This window comes from Nomascus leucogenys, chromosome 19 (genome assembly GCF_006542625.1).
Source record: "Nomascus leucogenys isolate Asia chromosome 19, Asia_NLE_v1, whole genome shotgun sequence".
Classification (NCBI taxonomy): Eukaryota; Metazoa; Chordata; class Mammalia; order Primates; family Hylobatidae; genus Nomascus; species Nomascus leucogenys.
This window is the reverse complement of record NC_044399.1, coordinates 32,815,496-32,842,687: the sequence shown is the minus strand read 5'-3', so window position 1 is coordinate 32,842,687 and position 27,192 is coordinate 32,815,496. Positions and strand designations below refer to the sequence as shown.

The window sequence follows — 27,192 nt, the reverse complement described above, 5'->3', positions numbered from 1 at the left end:
TAAATCGAACTTTCTGATTCTAGCCATCCTAATGGAATATGAAATGGTATATTACTATTTCTTTGCTTTTCTGAGACAGTGTCTCACTCTGTTGCCCATGCTAGAATACTGTAGAGCAGTCATGGCTCACTGCAGCCTCAACCTTCAGGGGCTCAAGTGATCCACTTCAGCCTCCTGAGTAGCTGAGATTACAGGTGTGAGCCATCTTGCCCAGCCTATCACTGTTTTCTTATGACAGCTTTATTGAAATATAATTTATGTACCATACAATTCAACCATTTAAAGTGTGCAATTCAATGGTTTATAGTATATTATTAATTTTCTTATTTCTGGTAAAATATAGATCACATAAAATTTGCCATTCTAACCATTTTTAAGTATGCAATTCAGTGGCATCATTTATATTTACACTGTTGTTCAACCACCACACTGTCTATTTCCAAAAGTTTTTCATCATCTCAAACACAAACTCTGTAACCATTAAGCAATAACTCCCTACTCCCCCCTCCCCTCAGCTCCTGGTAACCTCAAATCTACTTTCTGTCTCTATGAATTTGCCCATTCTAGGTATCTCATGTAAGTAGAATCATGTAATATTTGTCCTTGTGTTCCTGGCTTCTCTCACTTAGCATAATGTTTTCAAGGTTCATCCATGTTGCAGCATATACCACATTTTGTTTATCCATTCACCTGGTCTTTATTGTTTGTTTTGTTTTTTTTTTTCTGAGACGGAGGGCCTCCTCTGTCATCCAGGCTGGAGTACAGTGACTGGATCATGCCCACCTAATTTTTTTTTTTTTTTTTTTGGAGATGGGGATCTTGCTATGTCGCCCAGGCTGGTCTCTAACTCCTAGGCTCAAGTAATCCTCCCACTTCAGCCTCCTAAAGTGCTGAGATTACAAGCATGAGCCACTGCCCTCTGCCTGCAATGACCATTCATATGCATGTCTCCTTGTGCATATTGTGGGAGTTTCTCAGAGGGAAACAGCTCGATATAAGGTTCTATAATTTAAAAATATGAAATATTTCTGGTATATAGAGAGGTTTACAGGATGCTATAATGAGCTCCTTTGTATCTACCAGCTGGCTTAAGGAATAAAATGTCATCAATACAGTTGAAGCCCTCTTTCTCCAATCTCATACTGCTTTTTGCCTCACTGTCTTATGTGATATTTATCATTCCCTTACATTTCTTTGTCCTTTTACTATATATGTATGCCACAATTTATTTTATTTTATTTTTTTTTGAAAAGGGGTCTCTGTTGCCTAGGCTGGAGTGCAGTTACTTGATCTTGGCTCACTACAGCCTCAATCTAGCGGGCTCAAGCTATCCTCCCACCTCAGCCTCCTGAGTAGCTGGGACTATAGGTACATGCCATCATGGCTGGCTAATTTTTTGTAGAGACGAGGTCTGCTACATTGCCCAGGCTGGTCTTGAACTCCTGACCTCAAGTGATCTTTCTGCCTTGGCTTCCCAAAATGTTGGGATTGCAGTTGTGAGCCACAGCACCTGGCCCACTATTTATTTATTTATCGAGACAGAGACACACTCTGTTGCTCAGGTTGAGTGCAGTGGTGCAATCACAGCTCACTGCAGCCTCGACCTCCCAGGGTCAAGTGATCCTTTCACCTCAGCCTCCTGAGTAGCTGGGACCACAGGCATACACCACCATGCCCGGATAATTTTTTAATTTTTGTAGAGACAAGGTCTCGCTATGTTGCCTAGGCTGCTCTTGAACTTCTGGACTCAAGTGATCCTCTCACCTTGGCTTCCCAAAGTGCTGGGATTTTAGGCATGAGCCACCACACCTGGCCCAAATTACTTTTAATTACATTTTTAAAACTCTGTTTATTTTTTCTATTTTAATCTCTGTATATTATATGCAAATTACAGTTTTTTACCTGGTTTGCTGCAGACAGCCATTTGCATCTTGCGGCAGAGATTAGTCAGTTCACATAAGAAATTATAAACGCGATGGCACTCAAGTTCATCCCAACCTGCTGTTAAGGCCTGAGGAAAATAAAGAAAACATTGTGGATATTCAAACTATCAAGTCAAAACATAAGTCACACCAGGCATGGTGGCTCATGCCTGTAATCCCAACACTTTGGGAGGCCAAGGTGGGCAGATCACTTGGAGTCAGGAGTTTGAGACCAGCCTGGACAACATAGTAAAACCTTGTCTCTACTAAAAGTACAAAAATTAGCCAGATGTGGTGGCGGGTGCCTGTAATCCCAGCTACTCGAGAGGCTGAGTCAGAATTGCTTGAACCTGGGAGGTAAAGGTTGCGGTGAGACGAGATCATGCCATTGCACTCCAGCCTGGGTGACAAGAGCAAAGCTCTGTCACAAAAAACAAACAAACAAAACAGGCCGGGCGCGGTGGCTCACACCTGTAATCTCAGTACTTTGGGAGGCCAAGGCGTGCAGATCACGAGGTCAGGAGATTGAGACCATCCTGGCTAACACGGTGAAACCCCGTCCCTACTAAAAATACAAAAAATTAGCTGGGCGCACCTGTAGTCCCAGCTACTTGAGAGGCTGACAGGAGAATCACTTGATCCCTGAGTGGAGGTTGCGGTGAGCCGAGATTGCACCACTGCACTCCAACCTGGGCAACAGAGAGAGACTCCGTCTCAAAAACAAAACAAAACAAAACAAAACAAAAACAACATAAGTCACTACTGCCTTATGAGTGTAACTTTTTAGCACATGATCAAGGTGATGGGCAATTTTTACCCATTATGGAACAATCAAATTAATAACAAATTTACATAAACGAAACTTGGAAACCTCCAAAATCCAGTTCCTTTTTGGTTGGAAAGGAAGTATCTTTTCAGAGAACCTTTTTTTTTTTTTTTGAGATGGAATCTCACTATGTTGCCCAGGCTGGAGTGTGACGGAGATAACTTTTTTATTTGCTTGTTTGAGAAGGTTTAAATGGTACTGAATCCTGAACTTTGACAATGTGAGGCAAATAACTAAAACCCTGAACACAGTTTAGATATCTCACTTACAACCATGCTGTGGCTTTAAGACTAGAGTAGAACCCCTTTGACCCCCCCCAGTTGTCATTTATGATATTGCTTATAAATGAGAATGATACAATTTCAATGTGACAATTCTGAGCATTTATTTATAACTTTTTTTTTTTTTTTTTTTTTTTTTGAGACGGAGTCTCGCTGTGTCACCCAGGCTGGAGTGCAGTGGTGCCATCTCGGCTCACTGCAAGCTCCGCCTCCCGGGTTCACGCCATTCTCCTGCCTCAGCCTCTCTGAGTAGCTGGGACTGCAGGCGCCCGCCACCACGCCCGGCTAATTTTTTTTGTATTTTTAGTAGAGACGGGGTTTCACCGTGGTCTCAATCTCCTGACCTCGCGATCCGCCCGCCTCGGCCTCCCAAAGTGCTGGGATTACAAGCGTGAGCCACCGCGCCCGGCTTTTTTTTTTTTGTAGAGATGGGGTTTTGTCATGTTGACCAGACCGGTCTTGAACTCCTGACCTCAGGTGATCGGCCTGCCTCAGCCTCCCAAAGTGCTGGAATTACAGGTGTGAGCAACTGTGCCTGGCTATTTATGACTTTTGAATGTGAACAACAAAAAACTTTCATTGGCTGGGCACAGCAGCTCATGCCTGTAATCCCAGCACTTTGGGAGGCCGAGGCAAGTGGATCATTTGAGGTCAGGAGTTTGAAACCAGCCTGGCCAACATGGTGAAACCCTGTCTCTATTAAAAACCTCCCCCTCCCCCCACACACAAACACACATACACAATAGCTAGGTGTGGTGGCAGGCCCCTGTAATCCCAGTTACTTGGGAGGCTGAGGCAGGAGAATCACTTGAACCCGGGAGGCCAAGGTTGCAGTGAGGTGAAATTGTGTCACTGCACTCCAGCCTGGGTGACAGAGCGAGACTCCGTCTCAAAAAAGAAAAAAAAAAATTAATCTGGCCAGTCGTGGTGGCTAACGTCTGTAATCTCAGCACTTTGGGAGGCTGAGTCGGGCAGATCACCTGAGGTCAGGAGTTTGAGACCAGCCTGACCAACATGGCAAAACCTCATCTCTACTAAAAATACAAAAATTAGCTGGCTGTGGTAGCGCATCCTGTAATCCCACCTACTTGGGAGGCTGAGGCAGGAGAATTGCTTGAACCTGGGAGGTGGAGGCTGCAGTGAGCCAAGATCGTGCCACTGCACTCCAGACTGGGTGACAGAGCGAGACTCTGCCTCAAAAATAAATAAATTAATTAATTAATAAAAACTAACATTATTCCCTGTGGAAGGACATACAAGAAACTGATAACTGATTATTTCTGGTGAAGGAAACTCAGTGGACAAGGAGAGAGACTAACTTTTTTTTTTTTTTTTTTTTGAGACGGATTCTCGCTCTGTCACCCAGGCTGGAGTGCAGTGGCGCAATCTCGGCTCACTGCAAGCTCCGCCTCCTGGGTTCACGCCATTCTCCTGCCTCAGCCGCCTGAGTAGCTGGGACTACAGGCGCCTGCCACCACGCCCGGCTAATTTTTTGTATTTTTTAGTAGAGACGGGTTTCACCACGTTAGCCAGGATGGCCTTGATCTCCTGACCTCGTGATCCACCCGCCTCGGCCTCCCAAAGTGCTGGGATTACAAGCGTGAGCCACCGCGCCCGGCCTAACTAACTTTTTACTTTATACATTTTGTACCCTTGGAATTGTACAAGAATACATACATAGGTATTACATGTCCCAAAGAAAGAAAGAAATAAGTAAAAAACAAAATTAAATAAGAAAAATCTGTCTTGGAAGAAGACTAGTAGGAGGGCTCAGACCCTGGGACTCAACTGGACTTAACTCTGGATGAGTAGGAGTTGGTGGCTGGTAGGCTGAACACAGCAAGATTCTTACGGGTGCAGTGCCTGCCTCACAAGGTTGTTGTAAATTTAAATTAGTTAATACATGTTGTCAGGTGTGGTTGCTCACGCCTGTAATCTCAGCACTTGGGGAGGCCAAGGTGGGTGGATTGCTTGAGGTTAGGAGTTCGAGAGCAGCCTGACCAACATGGTGAAACCCTGTCTCTACTAAAAATACAAACAAATAATTAGCCAGGCATGGTGGTGGGCACCTGTAATCCCAGCTACTCAGGAGGCTGAGGCAGGAGAATCTCGTGAACCTGGGAGGCGGAGGTTGCAGTGAGCCGAGATCATGCCATTGCACTCCAGCCTGGGTGACAGAGTAAGACTCCGTCTCAAAAATCAATCAATCAATCAATAAATAAAAATAAATTAGTCAATACATGTAAACTGCTGAGAACAGTGTTTGGCACATAGTAAGCTGAATAAATGCTAGTTATTGTCTTCTTTGTTTACAATAAAAGATTAGTCAAAATGTTCTTGAAATAATACAACTGATTACTAATATCACACCTTAAATAACTAGCCCAAGACTAAACTCATTATATAGATAGATATAGATACACGCACGCACACACACCACCCCATAATATTTCTAATCTTTACAACTAGTAGAAACTTTGAGGACACCAATTCTTCAGGAGGAGTAACCTTCATTCAGCATATAGAATGGTTTGGGGGATAAATAAATGTCAAACATTTTTTACCACTGAGAAACTCAAAACAAAAATCTGAGATAGCAAACACTATTAGATTAATACATTCTCAAATCTTTATTTTGCTCTTTTTAAGATTATTATAACTTTATTAACCTATGAAAAGAGAGATTGGATATTCTATTTGTTATCAGTTCCAAAGGTATCCCTTTTCTTCTCTCATTAAAAAAAATGTACCTGTAAAAACATGCCATAACATGTTAATCCTAAACACTGCATAGGAGCTGCACAGCCATTGAATTTAAAGCAGGAAACCTGTAAAGAGAACAATGTTAATACCTCCTTGTCAGTGAAACTATAGTTTGACAATGGTGGAACAATGGTTTGACATTCAAATTTAATGGAAATAAGCAATAATTTTTTCAGCACCTATTCTGATCAACATTGGTTACATAGGTGGGATTATAAAAGTAGTATAAAAGTCTCGGCCGCGCGCCGGTAGCTCATGCCTGTAATCCCAGCACTTTAGGAGGCTGAGGCGGGCGGATCACAAGGTCAGGAGATCAAGACCATCCTGGCTAACATGGCGAAACCCCGTCTCTACTAAAAATACACAAAAATTAGCCAGGTGTGGTGGTGGGCACCTGTAGTCCCAGCTACTCAGGAGGCTGAGGCAGGAGAATGGCATGAACCTGGGAGGCAGAGCTGGCAGTGAGTGGAGACTGTGCCATGGCACTCCAGCCTGGGTGACAGAGCGAGACTCCATCTAAAAAAAAAAAAAGTCTCTACTCTCAAGGAGTTCACAATTTATTTAATAATAATAATTTTTTATTTTTATTTTTTATGATGGAGTCTTGCTCTGTCACCCAGGCTGGAGTGCAGTGGCATGATTTTGGCTCACTGAAACCTCTGCCTCCTGGGTTCAAGCGATTCTCATGTCTTAGCCTCCCAAGTGGCTGGAATTACAGACACCACCAGGCCTGGCTAATTTTTGTACTTTTAGTAGAGAGGGGGTTTCACCATGTTTTATAACGGCTTGTATAAAACCTTTTGCCAGTTTAGTAGAGACGGGGTTTCACCATGTTTTATAACTGCTTGTATAAAACCTTTTGCCGGTTTAGTAGAGACGGGGTTTTACGCCTGTAATCCAAGCACTTTGGGAGGCCGAGGTGGGCGGATCACGAGGTCAGGAGTTCGAGATCAGCCTGACCAACATGGTGAAACCCCATCTCTACTAAAAATACAAAAATTTGCTGGGCGTGGTGGCACACACCTGTAATCCTAGCTACTTGGGAGGCTGAGGCAGGAGAATTGCTTGAATCTGGGAGGCGGAGGTTACAGCGAGCTGAGATCGTGCCACTGCACTCCAGCCTGGGCAGCAGAGCGAGACTCCATCTCCAAAAAAAAAAAAAAAAAATTAGCTGGGTGTGATGGCACACGCCTGTAATCCCAGCTACTCGGGAGGCTGAGGCAGGAGAATGGCGTGAACCCGGGAGGCGGAACTTGCAGTGAGCCGAGATCGCGCCACTGCACTCCAGCCTGGGGGACAGAGCGAGACTCCATCTCAAAAAAAAAAAAGTTATATTTATGAATGTCATGCTTTAGGAAGAGTAATCTTGATTCAGCATACAGAACGGTTTGGGGAGTAATGAATTGGATGACAGAAAGGTCATCTGGGAAGCTGCTATAATAATATAGACCAGAACTCAATGCAAATGCTGACATGAAAAAGTTGGCCGGACAAGGTGGCTTATGCCTGTAATCCCAGCACTTTGGGAGGCCAAGGTGGGCAGATCACCTGAGGTCAGGAGTTCGAGACCAGACTGTTCAACAGAGCAAAACCTCGTCTCTACTAAAAGTAGAAAACTTAGCCAGGTGTGGTGGTGGGTGCCTGTAATCCCAGCTACTAAGGAGGCTGAGGTAGGAGAATAGCTTGAACCCAAGAGATGGAGGTTGCAGTGAGCCAAGATCATGCCGCTGCACTCCAGCCTGGGTGACAAGAGCGAGCCTCAGTCTCAAAAAAAAAAAAAAAAAAAAAGACAAAGTCAGTGTATCAGAAACAGCAGATACCACTGAGTGTAGAACTGAACCATCAAGAGTTGGACATATGCGGCCGGGTGCGGTGGCTCACGCTTGTAATCCCAGCACTTTGGGAGGCCGAGGCGGGCGGATCACGAGGTCAGGAGATCGAGACCACGGTGAAACCCTGTCTCTACTAAAAAATACAAAAAAAAATTAGCCGGGCGTGGTGGCGGGCGCCTGTAGTCCCAGCTACTCGGAGAGGCTGAGGCAGGAGAATGGCGTGAACCTGGGAGGCGGAGCTTGCAGTGAGCCGAGATTGCGCCACTGCACTCCAGCCTGGGCGACAGAGCGAGACTCCGTCTCAAAAAAAAAAAAAAAAAGAGTTGGACATATGCTTGGATTTGTATATAAAATTGAGTCTTATAAACAGACTATGCCCAAACATATTGATACACATTTCCAAGTCTACTATCATGTTTGTGATTTTATATATTAAAAATACTTTCCTATGTTTCTATACATTTAAACAATAAAATTTCAAAATTCAGAAATTATTTCACTTTAATACAGTATCTAAATCACTACTTTAAAACTTCCTTAGGATTTGTATGTGGTGTAAAATGTACTTTATACTCTGAGAAACCTAATAAACTTGAATGATGTGCTTAGTTATATATGAAAATTGTTTTATAACAAGTGAAAGATTACTACATTTTGACATTATATAATCTCTAAGTACTTGGTAAAGTATTAGATTACAATAAATCAATTTTTTAGTGCTAATTCATGAAATTCTACTAATATAGAGTAAAATGAGCATAAGATAATAATAAAGTATCTTTACTGGAAATCAAGATTGTAAACTAATTTAGAAGTATGATCTTACTTCTGTGAGTATCTTGTGAATGTACTTTAGCCTTTCTTTGGTGGGTAGCAGCAATGTGCATCTTTTAAACAGTAGACCTAAGAAAGTAAAGAGACATAAGAAAAAATGACAACAGTACAATTAAGAATATCAATAGAGCACAGAATAATGTTTCCTGAAAGTCAAGTATGGTGTATCACAGTGGACTATGAGTTGATATGGTTTCTAAGAGAAAGTTTGGGAGGAAGGGTGCAAAACACTTTCCATTTATGGTATTTACCAAGTGACTGATGCTCATCTAAGAGGCCTTGGCATAAAATCTTGCAAAAAATTGTTAAATTGCTACTATAGGACACATGGAAAAATACACAGAGTATAAAAGATACAATAAGACAAAGACACACTAGAGAAATTTTATTTTGTCTTTATTCCATAGAAAACAGATTTCAATATCTCTTGAAATTAACCTCATGTCCACAAAGGAAAATGTTTTAAGAGTTGTTAATCTAAAACATGGAAAGAATGAGAAAACAGATCTTTCTTTTTTTTTTTTTTTTTGAGACAAGGTCTTACTCTGTCACCCAGGCTGAAGTGCAGTGGCCCGCCATCATGGCTCACTGCAGTCTCGATCTTGTGGGCTCCAGTGATCCTCCCACTTCAGCCTCCCAAGTAGCTAGGACCACAGGCGTGTGCCACCAAGCCCAGCTAATTTTATTTTTCCTGATACAGAGTCTCGTTCTGTCACCAGGATGAAGTGCAGTGGCGTGATCTCTGCTCACTGCAACCCCCACCTCCCAGGTTCAAGTGATTCTCCTGCCTCAGCCTCCCGAGTAGCTGGGACTACAAGTGCACACCGCCACGCCCAGCTAATTCATGTATTTTTAGTGATGAGGTTTCACTATGTTGGCCAGGATGGTCTCGATATCTTGACCTCATGATCCACCTGCCTCGGCCTCCCAAAGTTCTGGGATTACAGGTGTGAGCCACCATGCCCGGCCCAAGCCCGGCTAATTTTTAAAAAACATTTTTTTTGTAGAGACAGGGTCTTGCTTTGTTGCCCAGGCTGGTCTCAAATTCCTGGGCTCAAGTAATCCTTCCACCTTGACCTCCCAAAGCACTGGGATTAAATTGCGTTGAGCCGAGAAAACAGGTTGTGTATCCCTCTCTCCAAATAGAAAAATTTAAGTCATAAGTACTTAAAATTTCAGAAGCTAGATTTTTTTTTTTCCCCACAGAAAGTATCCAGTTAGGATGAAATATCCATCTCTTCCAAGATATCCTTTTATGGGACTTGCATGTTAAGAATGTATAGGATTTTGTGTACAGATACTTTAAAAAGAAAAAAAAAAACTCCTCAATTTCTCAGTGAGATGTGTAATTTGAGCTACAGTGACAGGAAGTGTATGATTTGTTTCCTCTAACTTTAAACGCTCTATTTTCCTAAAATGGCCATACATTGTTAACATTCCTATGGGGGCAAATGTCCTAAAACTAAAAATAAGGTATATGGTAGGAAAATACATACCTGAACCTCATGACTTTTTTCAGCTTTCATCTTCTTTGTATTTACTTTTTTACATAAGATTATAATTACTTTATATAATCCTGAAGAATCTATAGGAGTCTAACTTATTTTTAGAAGTTGCTATGTTTGAGTAACACATGAACAGAATTGAGTTTTAAACAAAAACCCTCTTTATTTTTGTATATAAAAAGACATTTTTCATACTTGACAACTAAGGGAAAAGAAAAAAAGACATTTTTCAGTGTTTGGTTTTTACACTGAGTTCTTTCCCTTCATACTTTGGTATCCAGTTTCACAGCATACCATAACTAAGGAATTCCAGGCATTAATTCTTAGAATTCTACTCCTGGGCACAATCGATCCTCCTGCCTCAGCCTCCTGAGTATCTGGGACTACAGGCATGTGTGACTGCATCCAGCCTTATTTTGGTATGCTGATTGCCTAATATAAAACTCCTATTTTTAAGGATTACAACTTACCATAAAACCCAATACTGGCTGTTTTTAAAAAAAAAAAACAAAACCACAGGTGCTCTGCTATACCCTTTAGAGACTAACTTTATTTTTAAAGTTCTTCCCTAAATAGAGTCAGATGTAATGTTCTTTCCACATTGGCCATCTGCTCTGTTTTATATGAAGAAACAAATTAAAATTTATAATTGGCCGAGTACGGTGGCTCACGCCTGTAATCCCAGCACTTTGGGAGACTGAGGAGGGCAGATCACTTGAGGACAGGAGTTCGAGACCAGCCTGGACAACATAGTGAAACCCTGTATCTACTAATACAAAAATTAGCTAGGCATGGTGGTGCACGCCTGTAATCCCAGTTACTGGACATGCTGAGGCACGAGAATCGCTTGAACCCAGGAGGCAGAGGTTGCAGTGAGCCGAGGTTGTGCCATTGCACTCCAGTCTGGGTGACAGAGTGAGACTCTGCCTCAAAAAAAAAAAAGAAAATTATTCTTCAAAGCATAATGTGTGCGTGTGTGTGTGTGTGTCTGTGTGTATATGAATATGAGACAGGGTCTCACTCTGTTGCCAAGGCCGGAGTGCATTTTCACAATCAACTCACTTCAGCCTCGACCTTTGGGGCTCAAGTAAGCCTCCCACCTCAGCCTCCTGAGTAGCAGGGACAACAGGTTTTGTCCTCTAATTTGTTTCCTCTAACTTTAAACGTTCTATTTTCCTAAAATGGCAATACACTGTTAACATTCCTATGAGGGCAAATGTCTTCAAACTAAAAATAAGATATATGTTAGGAAAATATATACCTGAACCTCATGACTTTTTTCAGCTTTCAGCTGGGCCGCCATGCCCAGATAATTTTTTAATTTTTTGTATAAATGGGGATCTCCCTATGTTGCCCAGGCTGGTCTTGAACTCCTGGACTCAAGCGATCCTCCCACCTCAGCTTTCCAAAGTGCTGGGATTACAGGCATGAGACACTGCGCCCGGCCCAAAGCACAGCATTCTGAAAATCTTATTTTAATGTCTGAAAATAAGTCTGGATGCAGTCACACATGCCTCTGTTTCAGATACTCGGGAGGCTGAGGCAGGAGGATCGATTGTGCCCAGGAGTACGGGTCAGCCTGGGCAACACTGCAAGATCCCATCTCAAAATAAAAACAGTGAAAACAATAATAGGTCAGGTAAGAATGACAACATGAGAAAATGGTAAGTATATCAAACATTTACTTAAAGAATTAGTCACAAACCAAGTTTGCATCAAAATTAAATAGAAAGTTGAAATCCTTACATGAATAAAACCATTTTAAAAAGCTATTAAGATCAATACATATTTGTACTTTTTACTGCATTATACATATAATTGTCTTAGTGTTTTTGTTAGTTTAAGCAATTGAGGCTTGATCAGCGAGAAAAATTTCTTTCAGATCAAAACCAAAGTATAAGCTCTACTGTATTACCCAGGTACCACTTCCTCTACAACTAATGATGACTTAAAAATAATTCTTTCTCTTTTTTTTTTTTGAGACGGAGTTTCGCTTTGTCACCTAGGCTGGAGTGCAGTGGCATGACCTCGGCTCACTGCAACCTCCATCTCCTGGGTTCAAGCAATTCTCCTGCCTCAGCCTCCTAAGTAGCTGAGAATAACAGGCATGTGCCACCATGCCCGGCTAATTTTTGTATCTTTAGTAGAGACAGGGTTTCACCATGTTGGCCAGAGTAGTCTTGAGCTCCTGACCTCAGGTGATCTGCCTGCCTCGGCCTCTCAAAGTGCTGAGATTACAGGTGTGAGCCACCGCGGCCGGCCGAAAAATTATATTTATAATGAGAAGTAGGAAAAAGTGGTTTCCATATTCTGTTATAGGCTTTACTAAGCCTAATCATAAATACTGAAACCAACAACACTGTAATCAGATCAGATACTCTTCTTTCATTTGGTCTTATTAAATACACAGGTAATCATCAAATACATTTTGATGTACTTACATATCCACATATTCTTATTATCTTAAATCTAAGCATCCTTGGGCTACTAAAAGGCAGTATTCACTTAACTTACTGTTATGCCTTTATTTAAATCACACCATCTTAATATTTGGTTTTATTGCCATGCTTTGATGAATTATAAAGTGGTTTCATAATTAAATCAATGTTATTAAGTCAAGTCAAAATTAGAATTTTACTTCAGCACTTTCAGGGACAACGAAATCAATGAATGGAGTAAAAGGCATAAATGATTATACAGAATTTGCTTTGATAACGTCAGTTTAATTATAGCTTAGTGACTTAATAGTAAATGTACTTAAAAAACCATAGTTTCTGCTGAGAGGATAAATAATCTTCCATAATAATGCGTTTAAATTTCTATTTTTAAGGACTAGATTATGGTTGAAAGGGAAAAGAGATAAAGAGATAAAACTCACTCAATCCACAGGAAGTGACACAGAAAACACATCAATTTCCTAAACTGATAAGCCACTAGAAGTTAAGCATAGGTGACATTGTATCTATATGAAATCTCAAGAATTGACACTTTACATCAAAATGCATTTTCTCACCTTTAAAGATAACTGGTTAAGGGAGCGTTCTCACACTAAAGAGTAAAAACATCATAGAAACAGGCATATTTTGGAATATATTCCATTTCCTACTGGCCTTACAGAATTGTATGCTAAGTTTCTCTTTTTTTAAATTTTATTTTATTTTATTTTATTATTATACTTTAGGTTTTAGGGTACATGTGCACAATGTGCAGGTTTGTTACATATGTATCCATGTGCCATGTTGGTTTGCTGCACCCATTAACTCGTCATTTAGCATTAGGTATATCTCCTAATGCTGTCCCTCCCCTCTTAATTAAGCACAGTTCTTTACTTGTTGCAATTCTCATTACATAAGTTACCTAGAGATTTGTAGTGCTCCAGTATGGCAGAGTCTTGTCTCCTGTCAGGCAGCTCAAGGTTATGAAAGTCCTGTAGTAAAAGTCTTTTGCTTCCTGATGAGGTTGAGATATAATTAATAATGTGTTGGCTGACTGTTTTGGACACCATGCTTAGCATGCTGATATCCTTCACTACCAAAAGAAATATATATGTGTATGTATCAATGGCTTAAATGCAAGAACATCACTATTAACACAGTCTATTAACTTATAGGTTAACTCAATCATCATCACTATCACCATCATCATCCCATTGGGAAAAAAGTGAAAAATCTTAAAATTGTTTAAAATCCGGTTCTCAATGAATTAGAGACATGTTTGGATTTACCAATCAAGGTACTATGTCATAATTACAGGCATGTTTTCAAGAGTTTAAGTACTGCTGTGTTCAAAGGAAGATTAAAAAAAATTAACTTAGGGCTAGGTGCAGTGACTCACACCTGTAATCCCAGCACTTTGGGAGGCCGAGGCAGGCGGATCACCTGAGGTCAGGAGTCCGAGACCAGACTGACCAACATGGAGAAACTCCATTTCTACCAAAAATACAAAATTAGCCAGGCATGGTGGCACATGCCAGCTACTCGGGAGGCTGAGGCAGGAGAATAGCTTGAACCCGGGAAGTGGAGGTTGTGGTGAGCTGAGATTATGCCATTGCACTCCAGCTTGGGCAACAAGAGCAAAACTCCATCTCAAAAAAAAAAAAATAATAATAATAATTTAAGTATTGTGCTTTCTCATTGTACTCCTGACAATAATGAAACTTTAGAAAATAAACACTTAAACTTAACATGAATGTCATTAACATTTTAGCATGGCCCAAGATGACAAACTAGTTCTTGGGAGAAATTAAAATACTCTAGTGTCTTGTGTAGGCTATTCATAAGTTCCCAAACCTCACCTGACAAATATTTTAAAATTATCTGGAATATTTCCAATGGTAAGGCTTTAAAATTTCCAAATGTTGATATGGGTTGAAAGCCTGAGCCAAGGGTCTTGGAATAACAGCTGTTGTGACGATTACTACGTGTAAGTTTCTGGTTGGGAATCAAAGTGAAATTGGTATTTATTCTGGATGCCATTCTTCTTCTTGTCTCATAAATTTATCCTGGTCAGAAAAACAAAGTACAAGAGACAAGAAAGAAAGGAAATTAAAGCAAGAAAGAGCTTTTTTTTTTTTTTTTTTTTTAAACGAAGAGGCTGATAGTATGATATGCAATAGCTGTTTCTCCATATTTACAAAAGATTTTTGTTTTTTTTTGAGACGGAGTCTTGCTCTGTTGCCCAGGCGGGAGTGCAATGGCGTAATCTCGGCTCACTGCAACCTCCACCTCCTGAGTTCAGTGGTTCTTCTGCCTCAGCCTCCTGAGTAGCTGGGATTACTGTCATGCGCCACCATGCCCAGCTAATTTTGTATTTTTAGTAGAGACGGGGTTTTGCCATGTTGGCCAGGAAGGTCTCGAACTCCTGACCTCAGGTGATCTGCCCTCCTCAGCCTCCCAAAGTGCTGGGATTACAGGCATGAACCACTGAGCCTGGCCCCACTTACTTTATTACAGCTAAAATTTAAATAGTTTTAAAGTCTCTATTTTCATCTCTTTTTTTATTGTTTTGAACAAAAAAAGTCAGTACTCAGTTTTAAAGAAATAGAAAAACATTACTATGAAATTTTAAAGCTACATTAATATATTTTGACTTTTTAAAAGAATATAGGCTGGGTGTGGTGGCTCACGTCTGTAATCCCAACACAAAAAAGTATGTGGCATTACTATTACCAATTATGTGCTGTATAATACTCAAATAAGTAGTGAATTAAAGTCTTTCTTCTTTTCTTTGTTGGGTTTTTTTTTTTTCTTGTCAAGGTCTTGCTCTGTTGCCCAGGCTGGAGTGCAGTGGCATGATGATAGCTCATTGCTCCTGGACTCAAACAATCCTCCTGTCAGCCTCCTGAGTAGCTGGGACTACAGGCACAGAGCCACCATGCCCAGCTAAAGTAAAAAAAAAATTTTGTGGAGGCAGTGTCTGCCTGTGTTGCCCAACCTGGTCTTGAACTCCTGAGCTCAAGTGATCCTCCCACCTCAGCCTCCCAAAATGCTGGGATTATAGGCATGAGCCACTGTGTGTTAATAAGACTAGAATAAATACATGAATAGTAATAATTCTTCCCTCAATTCCACCTTCTGTTAATAATAGCCACTGGCCGAGCGAAGTGACTCATGCCTGTAATCTCAGCACTTTGGGAGGCGGAGGTGGGTGGAACACCTGGGGACAAGAGTTTGAGACCAGCCTGGCCAACATGGTGAAACCCCGTCTCTACTAAAAATACAAAAACTAGGCCGGGCCCAGTGGCTCATGCCTGTAATCCCAGCACTTTCGGAAGCCAAGGCGGGTGGATCACCTGAGGTCAGGAGTTCAAGACCAGCCCGGCCAACATGGTGAAACACCGTCTCTACAAAAAATACAAAAATTAGCCAGGGATGGCAGTGTGCACCTGTAATCCCAGCTACTTGGGAGACTGAGGCAGGAGAATTACTGGAACCTGAGAGGCGGAGGTTGCTGTGAGCCCAGCTAATCTGAAGGCTGAGGCACGAGAATCGCTTGAACCCGGGAGGCGGAGGTTGCAATGAGCTGAGATCATGCCATTGCACTCTAGCCTGGGGCAACACAGTGAGACTTGGTCTCGAAAAACAAACAAACAAAAAATAACAATAATAATAATAGTCACTGATGAATCTCAGAAAGGGCTTACGCAACTTGATTTCAAAGACAAGTATTCTTAAACTCATTAAAATCACTGATTATTTACTTACACTAAATAATTTTTTTTTTAGACAGATTATCGCTCTACTGCCCGGGCTGGAGTGCAGTGGCGTGACGCGATCTCAGCTCACTGCAACCTCCGCCTCCCGGGTTCAAGTGATTCTCATGCCTCAGCCTCCCAAGTAGCTGGGATTACAGGCGTGTGCCACCACGAGTAGCTGGGATTACAGGTGTGTGCTACCATACCCGGCTAATTTCTGTATTTTTAGTAGAGACGGGGTTTCACCATGTTGGTCAGGCTGGTCTGGAACTGCTGACCTCAGGTGAGCCACCAGCCTCGGCCTCCCAAAGTGCTGGGATTACAGGCGAAAGCCACCGCGCCTGCCCATTACACTAAATAATTATTTAAACATGTGTACCACACAGCGACTTTGTGTCACTCTATTGCTCTAATTCAGAAAACAATGTCTTTTGTGTATATATACATATATATACACATATACGCATAATGACAACTCCAATCGGAGGCTCCTTGTTTTTGAACTAACAACTAAGACATTTTCATCAAAGATATATAATTGTATCTGGCCAAAATGCATTTTCTCCTTTCCTACAAATTGCTAAAATAACATTGTTACTTATACATCTTGAAAGGTTATATATCAACTTACATCAATTTAAAATTGGTTACAGTAATAAGTAAATAATCAGTGATTTTACACATTTGAAAACATAACAAAGAAATTTAGTGCTTAGTAAAAAGCACACTCTGAACCTCCTTTGAAACCATACCACAGCGCTTGGGGTCAGTATTTAGTGAACACTTAAATTAGGAGATATTTTTAAATTATCATTAAAATGACACAAATAGGCCGAGCATGGTGGCTCACGCCTTAATCCCAGCACTTTGGGAGCCTGAGGCCGGTGGATCACGAGGTCAGGAAATCGAGACCATCCTGGCTAACACGGTGAAACCCCGTCCCTACTAAAAAAAAAAAAAAAAAAAAAAATTAGCCGGGCATGGTGGCACATGCCTGTAGTCCTAGCTACTCCGGAGACTGAGGCAGGAGAATCGATTGAACCCGGGAGGCGGAGGTTGCAGTGAGCTGACATCGCGCCACTGCACTCCAGCCTGGGTGACAGAGCAAGACTCTGCCTCAAAAAAAAAAAAAAAAAAAAATACACAAATAACAACTTTACACAATACAGCTAAACAAGAAGAAAAAAGTTCATTTACAAACACTTTGGGTTATATAATTTCAGACTTTTACATACATATATTTCTTTTTAACAAAAAAGAGGGATCACTATATATAGTACTTTGTAATCTGCTTTTTTCAATGAATTCTCTTTCCATGCTAATAAATATCCTTCTACAAGTAATCATACTTTAATGGCTGTGTGTCATTCCACCAAGTAAAATAATCTTAATTTGTTTAATCCATAAGGTTGTTTGTAACTAACTTTTCACAGTAGGCGTTTTGTTTGTTTGAGACGGAGTTTCGCACAGTCTCCTGGGCTGGAGTGCAGCGGTGCGATCTCAGCTCACTGCAACCTCCGCCTCCCCGGTTCAAGCGATTCTCCTGCCTCAGCCTCCCGAGTAGCTGCGACTACAGGCGCCCGCCCCCACGCCCAGCTAATTTTTGTATTTTTAGTAGAGACCAGACCGGGTTTCACCGTGTTAGCCAGGCTGGTCTCGATCTCCTGACCTCGTGATCTGCCTGCCTCGGCCTCCCAAAGTGCTGGGATTACAGCCGTGAGCCACCGCGCCGGGCAAACACAGTAGGTGTTTTAAAGCATTTTTATTACAATAACATTTATCTGGCCTTGGCTTCTTCCTGTTTCTCTGAGGAATGTGGAAAGTGGGGCTTGGGCCCGTGGGCTCTTCAAAGACTGTCACCAGGCGGGGACTTCACTGTATCAACTATGAACTATATACATGTTTAAAATAAATATAAATAAAAATTTAAAAATGATAAGCCCAAATTCTTTTAAAACTCAAGTCTCCACTTAAAGTTCCTTATTTTCCTCACTCAGCTGGACGTTTCGCAGGGAAAAAGCAAGCTTTTGTGAAAATTCTAAAGGTATAATCCTAAATTATTTCTGGTTTCCGCTCACCCCTCTAGCGAATAAGAATCACAGCCCCAAATAATAATAATAAAATGATGTTTCATGCCCCCTGTTCTATCCCACTAATTTTGACCGCGCGTGAAAGGTTTTGAGGGTTCAGTTGGATGAACTTCCCCGCCCCCCACACCTTTAAGATAAAAACTACATTCACGGCGATTTCTGTTTTAACATAAAACTCTTGTAAGGGCCCCACCCCATCTGTCGGGCAGCGGCCCCCAAGCATCTCCAAAGCCGCAAACTAGGGAAGCCTAAAGGACAAACTGGTCAACAGGAGAATCAAACGACACGGGGTACATGTTTCCCTCCCTTCAGTCCATGAAAGATGAAATTATCGCAATAAAATACTGGGGGAAAAAAAACTCTTTTACCACAGATTTTGACAGTTTTCCGGCTACAGAGTCACAGGAAAGTGGGAGTTAGTCGTTTTGCCCCACCATCCTCAAATTTCTCAGTGTTTAGAAAAGAAAATATCTCCTCAAGAGCTTCCCGCCAGGAAGCGAGAGGATCACACTCCCGTAGGCTCCGGAGCTGCAGCCCTACCCACCAGGCTCCCCGCGGCCTCTAGAATATTGTAGAATCTTCCCAAGAACCCCCGCGGGAAGGAGGCCCGCCCCCTCATGAATAGCAAGCAGCCTCAGCTCTCGTAGTGCCCGCCTCCCTCATGAATATTGTAAATCTTCCCAGGAGCCCCAGCGGGAAGGAGGCCCCCCCCCCCCCGCGCCCCCGCCCCCTTATGAGTAGCGAGAGAGCCAGCGCCCATGGTGCCCTCCTTCTCATGAATAGCTAACGAGGGCGAGGTTCCCGGAGCCCAAACTCAGGCCTCAGCCACCCTTCGCTCCAAGCTGAAGACAAGAAGCGGCTGGAGCCGTTACGGTGTGGGGGAGGGGAGGGTGTAGCCCAAGATCCTGAATGCGGCGAGCCACGTCTCTGTTCCGCTGCCTTTCCCTTCACCTAGTTTTGAGACAATTTTTGAGTGCTTCCCACCCCCCACTAACCCCAGTAGGGCAAGTTACAAGGGGTTTCATCAAATCTTTTGGTGGAAAAAAACCTCCAGACATTCCTTTTTAAATCTGTCTAGCCGGTGCGGTGGCTCACGCCTGTAATCCCAACACTTTGGGAGGCCGAAGCGGGAGGGTCCCTTGAGTCCAGGAGTTTGAGACCAGCCTGGGCAACATAGGGAGATCCCCCACCCCCAACCCTGCTCCCGGTCTCTAAATAAACACATAAATAATAAATCTGTCTGGAATCAAAGGAAGATGTGTGTCTCCATCCTCTCAAGATGGAATCAAGACAAATCTTTCTAGCTAGGCCCTCCTGGCTAGAAGATTAAATTTTTATTCATTTATTTCTTCATTCATTCTGTAACTATTTATTGAAGCCTGCTTTGGGCCGGGTACAGGAGTAGGCCCTAAAGTTGGAACAGAGAACAAGACAGATACGTTTCCTGCTTTAATGGAGTTTATTAGCCTAATGGGGAAGATAGAATGAACAGACAGAGCATCTACAGATGTTGAGAGCAGTGCCAGTGAGAGCAGCGTGACAGAGGAAATAAGACAGAATGATGGGGGTGTGTGTGTGTTGGCGGAGAGCTACTTTAGGTAGACTGATCCTCAAGGTCCCTTTGATGCGATGATTTGAGAACTAATGGAGGAGAAGGAGCCAGTCAGGAGAAGGGCTGAGGGAAGAGGGAATGAGGGAAAGATTCTCCTACTTTTGCAGATCAATTCTACGTTATACCCAACACAAAATATATAAGGAACTACATAAAGACTGAGTGGAAATTTAGGATTAGTTGGCATGCTGTTATTTTATAGTCACCAATATTCATCCGTTTTGGCTTTGTATCTTTTTTTTTCCTGACCTCAGGTGACCTGTCTACCTTAGCACTGCAAAGTGCTGGGATTACAGGTGTCAGCCACCACTCCCGGCCTTTTTTTTTTTTTTTTTTTTTTTTGATATAGAGTCTTGCTCAGTTGCCCAGGCTGGAGTACAGTGGCACGATCTCGGCTCACTGCAGCCTCTCCCTCCCGGGTTGAAGCGATTCTCCTGTCTCAGCCACCTAGTAGCTGGGACCACAGGTGGGCACCACCATTGTATTTTTAGTAGACATGGGGTTTCGCAATGTTGCCCAGGCTGGTCTTAAACTCCGAGGCTCAAGCGATCTGCCTGCCTCCCAAAGTGTTGGGATTAAAGGTGTGAGCCACTGGGCCCAGCCCTGGCTTTGTATCCTTTTGCAGCCAATTCTTTTTTTTTTTTTTTTTTTTGAGATGTAGTCTGCCTCTGTTTCCCAGGCTGGAGTGCAGTGCTGTGATCTTGGCTCACTGCAACCTCCACCTCCCAGATTCAAGTGATTCTCCTGCCTCAGCCTCCCAAGTAGCTGGGATTACAGGCACCCACCCCCATGCCCAGTTAATTTTTTTGTATTTTTTCGTAGAGATGGGGTTTCACCATGTTGGCCAAGCTGGTCTTGAACTCCTGACCTCAGGTGATCCACCCACCTCAGCCTGCCAAAGTGCTGGGATTACAGGCGTGAGCTACCACGCCCAGCTGCAGACAATTCTTTTTTTTTCCCCTGTCTCCAACATTGATTAGAGGTCCTTGACCAAGTATCATCCCCTTGGCAGTGGGCGAGATGCACATAATGGAAACAAGGATCCTTAGTGGTGAGAATTTAGATTTTACTCAAGTGTCATGGGAAGTGTCATGGGAAGTCCTTGAAGAGTTTTAAGCAGAGAGTGCTATGATCTGATTTACGTCATTAAAAGATTGCTCTAGTTTTTATGTGGAGAATAAATGAGGCTAGGAGTGGAGGGTAAGATCTGTTAGGATGTTGCAGGACTAGAATGGTGGCTCTGAGGGATGGGTTTAAGATATATTTTGGTGGTAGAAGTAACTGAATTTACCTAATGGATTGGATATGAGTGGAAGGAAGGGAAAGGAAGGAGATAGGAATAATTCCCAGGTTTCCGACTTCAGTAAATGGGTAGAAGTTAATCCCATTTACTGAGATACGCAAGTGAGGAGTTTTTCTAGTGGAGTTTTGTCTTTTCTTTTCTTTCTTTCTTTTTTTTTTTTTTTTTGATGGAGTTTCGCTCATATTGCCCAGGCTGGAGTGCAATGGCGCGATCTTGGCTCACTGCAACTTCTGCCTCCCAGGTTCAAGTGATTCTCCTGCCTCAGCCTCTCCAGTAGCTGGGATTACAGGCATGCACTACCATGCCTGGCTAATTTTGTATTTTTAGTAGAGACGGGGTTTCTCCATGTTGGTCAGGCTGGTCTCGAACTCCCGACCTCAGGTGATCTGCCCGCCTCTGCCTCCCGAAGTGCTAGGATGACAGGCATGAGCCACCGTGCCCAGCCTTATGTTTGTTTTTCTTTTCAGAACAAGGTCTCACTCTGTTGCCCAGGCTGGAGTACAATGGTGGGATCATAGGTTATGGTAACCTCAAACTCCTGGCCTCTAGCAATCCTCTTACCTCAGTGAAGTGCTGAGATTACAGGCGTGAGCTACCTCGCCTGGCCAACTAGTGGAGAATTAAGAGAATTCTAGTGGATAATTAATTTTACAAGTGGTACATTTGAGATTTCTCTGAGGCATCCAAGTGAAGATGTCATGTTAAGGAGGCAGTTGAATTTAAAAATCAGAGTGCTTTTGGAGGAAAATGTCTGGGCTGGAGATATACATTTAAGGATTAGAGGAATATAATTGTAAGCATTAGAGGAATATCAACAGTCAGACATTGGGAAAAGGAGGGCAAGATCTCAAATGAGATTGAAAAGGATTATCTAGCAAAGTAAACTGGAGAAAACCAGGAGAGTCTGGGGTCACAGAATCCTGAAGCATGGGTGCTTCAAGAATGTGGAGTAGCCCTCTGTGACAAGTGCCACCCAGTTGAGCAAGGTGTCTGTTACATGAGCATTGAAGGTGTCTGCTGGATTTGGCAATCCAATTTAGGTACAAGCACTGCAGGTCCACCTTGTCATTTCCTATTTCAATAACCCATAGTAACTTTGCCTTGCCAACCACCTCAAACTCAAATCTCTCTGCTATTTCATCAGTGTCCTCTATGATCTATTGATCACCTGTTCATTCATCCATTTGTTACATTCAATCCACGCCTATTTTCTGCCAGGCCCAGTGGTAGCTCAGGATAAATACAGTTTTGGCCGTCCAATGGCTCATGCTCAGAGCACCCAACTTGAATAAAATGTAATCCCTTCCTTCCCAAACCTGCTACTCCAGCAGGGGTGGAGGAGGTACCTCCTCCTTAGCAGATTTATCCTACCTCTTTGTGCTAAAACTCCCATTAAAAATTATTTCCCTCCTTTTTAAATCTCCCTCCGGGTTCCACTTTAAGATTCACACCCTGCATCAATAAGTATGTCTTCTCACCTAATGATGCTGTAAACCCCTTGAGATGCCTTATATCTCTTTTGTATTCTTCATATAGAAAAGAATGCCAGGTACAGAGATGGATCTACCGTGAGGCTATGGAAACTTAAACATCAGGGTCCCCTGCTTACTCGGGCCCTTCTAAGTCTTTTTTTTTTCTTTTGAGACAGAGTCTCGCTCTGTCACCCAGGCTGGAGTGCAGTGGCACGATCTTGGCTCACTGCAACCTCCGTCTCCTAGGTTCAAGCGATTCTCCTGCCTCAGCCTCCCAAGTAGCTGGGACTGCGGGCGCCTGCCACCACGCCCAGCTGATTTTTGTATTTTTAGTAGAGACGGGGTTTCACCATATTGACCAGGCTGGTCTCGAACTCCCGACCTCAGGTGATCTGCCCGCCTCGGCCTCCCAAAGTGCTGGGATTACAGGCGTGAGCCACTGCGCCCGGCTTTTTCTTTTTCTTTTTTTTTTTAAGTCTCGCTCTGTCTCCCAAGCTTGAGTGAGTACAGTGGTGCAATCTCGGCTCACTGCAACTTCCACCTCCTGGGCTCAGACGATTTTCCCTCCTCAGCTTCCCAAGTACCTGGGATTACAGGCATGCACCACTATGCCCAGCTAAGTTTTGTATTTTTATTTTTTATTTTTATTTTTGAGAGGGAGTCTCACTCTGTCGCCCAGGCTGGAGTGCAGTGGCACAATCTCAGCTGACTGCAACCTCTGCCTCCCAGATTCAAGCAATTCTCCTGCCTCAGCCTCCCAAGTAGCTGGGATTACAGGCACCCACAACCACGCCTGGCTAATTTTTGTATTTTTAGTAGAGATGGGGTTTCACCACGCTGGCCAGGCTGGTCTTGAACTCCTGACCTCAGGTGATTCGCCTGCCTCGGCCTCCCAAAGTGCTGGGATTACAGGCATGAGCCACCATGACCAGCCTAAGTTTTGTATTTTTAGTAGAAACGAGGTTTCACCATGTTGGCCAGGCTGGTCTTGAACTCTTGACCTCAGGTTATCTGCCCGCCTCGGCCTCCCAAAGTGCTGGGATTACAGGCATGAGCCACCACGCCTGGCCTCTGAGCCACTGTGCCCAGCCCTGTAATTTTGTATTCATAAACAGCAGATGAAGATTGAAGAAATATTTGCTGATGGGCTCAGAATTAGCTAACTTCACATATTTGTTGATTTATTAAGCTTGTTTTATTAACAGGGATTTATGTGAGGGCTTTACTTACTGATCATATCATTCCCTTGCCCCAAAGCTTTCAATGCCTCTGATTAAATATAAGCTTGTTCTTCAATGCCTGCCTCGATGTGGCTGCATTTTTAGGTCTCCAGCCTATCTCCTTAAACTGAAGCCCCCATTATCACCCATTCCATCTCTCCACCATCTGTGAGCTAACAGGCTGCGTTCGTTTCCTAGGGCTGTTTTACAGTACCACAGGCTGGGCACCTTCAACAACAGAATGTTACTATCTCACAGTACTGGAAGCCATGAGTCCAAGATCAAAGTGTCAGCAGGGTGGGTCCCTTCTGAGGCTGTGCAGGAAGGCTTTGTTCCAGGCCTGTTTCTTGGCATGTGGGTGGCCGTTTTCTCCCTGTGAATCTTGGTTAAGGGTGATTCTGGTGAGGGCTCAGAAGAGGAGAGCTAGACAGAATGTCGGTAGCATATGGAGGGGGTCGGGCATGGTGTCTCATGCCTGGAATCTTAGCACTTTGGGAGGCCGAGATGGGAGGACTGCTTGAGGATGAGAGTTCAAGACCAACCTGGCCAATATAGGGAGACCCAGTCTCTTAAAAAAAATAAAAATATAGAAGGGAAAAGTCATTCAGATGAAGTCTCAGAAGGCAATGAAGAACATGCTATTGGAAACTGGAGGAAAGGTGACGCTTGTCGTAAAGTGACAAAGAACTTGGCCGCATTGTGCTCCTAGTGTTTTCTGGAAGGCAGAACTTGCCAGTGATGAACCTGAAATTTGGCAGAAGAAATATCTAAGCAAAGTATTGAAGGAGCAGCTTCATTCTCTTGAATGTTTCTAGGAAAATGAAAGAAAAGAGGAATCATTTAGAGACAGAACTTATAATCAAAAGGGAAGCAGAACTTAAAAATTTGGGAAATTTTTAGCCCTCTCAGCCTGTCCATATGAAACAGATAAGAAAGTGTGTTTGGGAGAGAACACGAGGGTGTGGGTCAGGAGGCCTGCACGGATCAGGGCTGTGCTCCTCACCAGGACAATGGAAGAGCGACCCTGAAGGCATTGTGTAGGTCACTCAGGCTGCACTCTCATCACAGGCCCATGGTGCCAAGGCACTGACGGCAGTACGGTTTCCAAGGAAGGCCCTGGGGCACCCTGAGGACCTTGGGGCTTGCTGCCCAGCACTCCCTGAAGTCACTGGTCCCCACATTCTGGTGTGGCACTCCTTGACTGCTCCAAGTGTTGCTTAATGGGCTGCTGCCCAGGGGGGACGTGATGTCACCGCTCCAGAGGACACAGGCAGAAAACCCTTCGGCAGCATCCACGTGGTGCTAATTCTGCAGATGTACAGATTTTGCTTTTCCCTTATAGAAATGGTGGAGTCAATGAAGAAATTAGCAGGGATGGATGTGGAGCTGACAGCTGAAGAAAGAAACCTCCTGTTACATATAAGAATGTGATTGGAGCTACAAGAGCCTCCTGGAGAATAATCAGCAGCCTTGAACAGAAAGAAGGAAACAAGGGCAGAGAAGACAAGCTAAAAATGATTCGGAAATACTGGCAAATGGTGAGACTGTTATACAACAGTCCCCCCTTATCCGCAGTTTGAGTTACCAGTGGTACAGTACAATAAGATATTTTGAGAGAAAGAGACTACGTTCATATAACTTCTGTTAGAGTATGTTATAATTGTTGTGTTATGAATCTTTTACTCTGCCTAGTTTATAAATTAATCTTTACCATGAATATATATGTATAGAACAAAACATAGTATATGTAAGGTTTGGTATTATCCATGGTTTCAGCGTATCCACTGGGGCGTCTCAGAATGGATCCCTCTCAGATAAAAGGGAACTACTGTATTTTCGAGAAAAATGATGAGTGTTTTGGGTTAAATTTGTCCCATTCTTCTTTTTATTGAAGTCAGGTTTTTTTAATCCAATGTCATAGTTTTTAATCTTTGGGTTTTATACAACAGAAATTATCTGGGGGAAGGGGGTTGTTGTTAACTGAATATGTCCTAATTTTTGCCTTCTATCTTCATGGTTTTAGAAAATGTCTCTGAAAAGGGAGGCTTGTTTCTTTTGAGTGTCTGGCTTAGTTCTCAGGGTTGTATCTGTCAGTAATTTGGCCATAGTCATTGGCATTTGAGGTCACAGCCTAGTGCCCACTTGATTGTATATGTAGTACACATTTTATATCTTGGTAGACTTTTATCTTTTGCTCTCGTGGATTAGGCTACAGAATATTTCAGGGCAGAGGCAAATAACTTTTTCTCCTGGAAGCTGCAGCAGTGGGCAAAAAAAGTGAGACCCTGTCCCTAAAAATAAAGTTGTAAGCTGGGATCGATGTTACCATTACCATGAAATATGTTGAGTCAAAGCATTTCGATGACCAATAGACAAGTTTTGTGTCCCAGAGGAATGAGGAAGTGAGAAAGTTGAAAGTGCTGAAGAAAGAAGTCCATGAGCTACACTGTGGGACTTGGGCTAGCTAGGAAAGGGAAGCAGGAAGCAAAGACAGCAACTGATACATTGGGAGAAGATGTGAAAAGTTCGAGTCTGGATGTCTTAGATGAGGTCCAGGCATAAAAAAAGAAAGAGAAAGAAAAGAAAGAGAAAGAAAGAGAGAGAAAGAAAGAAAGGGAGAAAGAGTGTAGATGTCTTGATGAGTCCCTAAGTAGAAACAAGAAGAGAAAAGGAACGAAAAGAGGAAGCCATGGCCAAGAGTGGAGCATTACGGTGTAAGACTTCTAGTATGGAGCAGCACAGTTAGCTGTATGGATAACTGCAAGTGTTGGAGTAGAAAGCAAAGAACTCTGTTGAATGGAACGTGGCCACACCATACCTTGGTGTGATCTCAGGTATTGGATAGCTTGGCTGTAGATATCAGTGAATGTGGGATAAGGACCTAGAGATCTATTGATGACAGAAACTGAGAAATGGAATATAGAATATTGGCTTGTGAGGAGGAAGGATTTGGAGTAACAGGAGAGCAGTCATTGAGTATGTGAGGAGCTAGGAGAACATGGAAGCCTTTTGTCTCCTACAGCAGTCTCTATTTGAAAAGTCATCAGGAAGATAGTTTATTCAGAAAATTGTTTTGCTTAGCTAAGATAAGAATGCTATTATGGAAGAAAGAGTGAGAGAATGTTTTACAGTGGAAAGGAGGTTCCAGGGGCATGAGAGGAACCTAGAAAGGTTCAACGGTAGTGCCATGAGTTCATAGAAAATAGGAAGCAAGCGGCCGGGCATGGTGGCTCATGCCTGTAATCCTAGCACTTTGGGAGGCTGAGGCGGGCGGATCACAAGGTCAGGAGATCAAGGCCATCTTGGCTAACACGGCGAAACCCCGTCTCTACTAAAAAT

The 27,192-nt window shown here is 42.9% G+C and overlaps 1 protein-coding gene across 1 annotated transcript in view; it reads right to left on the bottom strand.

Annotated features, from left to right (window-relative positions):
- FBXO47 (F-box protein 47) overlaps positions 1–18,788 on the bottom strand; it is a 30,512-nt gene extending 11,724 nt beyond the window's left edge. Inside the window, exons 1-6 of the mRNA XM_030799484.1 lie at positions 18,615–18,788; positions 14,258–14,464; positions 13,321–13,491; positions 8,451–8,527; positions 5,780–5,857; positions 1,903–2,011 (exon numbers count right to left, since the gene is read on the bottom strand). Coding sequence (XP_030655344.1) covers positions 1,903–2,011; positions 5,780–5,857; positions 8,451–8,527; positions 13,321–13,491; positions 14,258–14,438 — 616 coding nt within the window. The 5' untranslated portion in view covers positions 14,439–14,464; positions 18,615–18,788. The remainder of the gene's footprint in view (positions 1–1,902; positions 2,012–5,779; positions 5,858–8,450; positions 8,528–13,320; positions 13,492–14,257; positions 14,465–18,614) is intronic.
- Between the last annotated feature and the right edge of the window lie 8,404 nt (positions 18,789–27,192).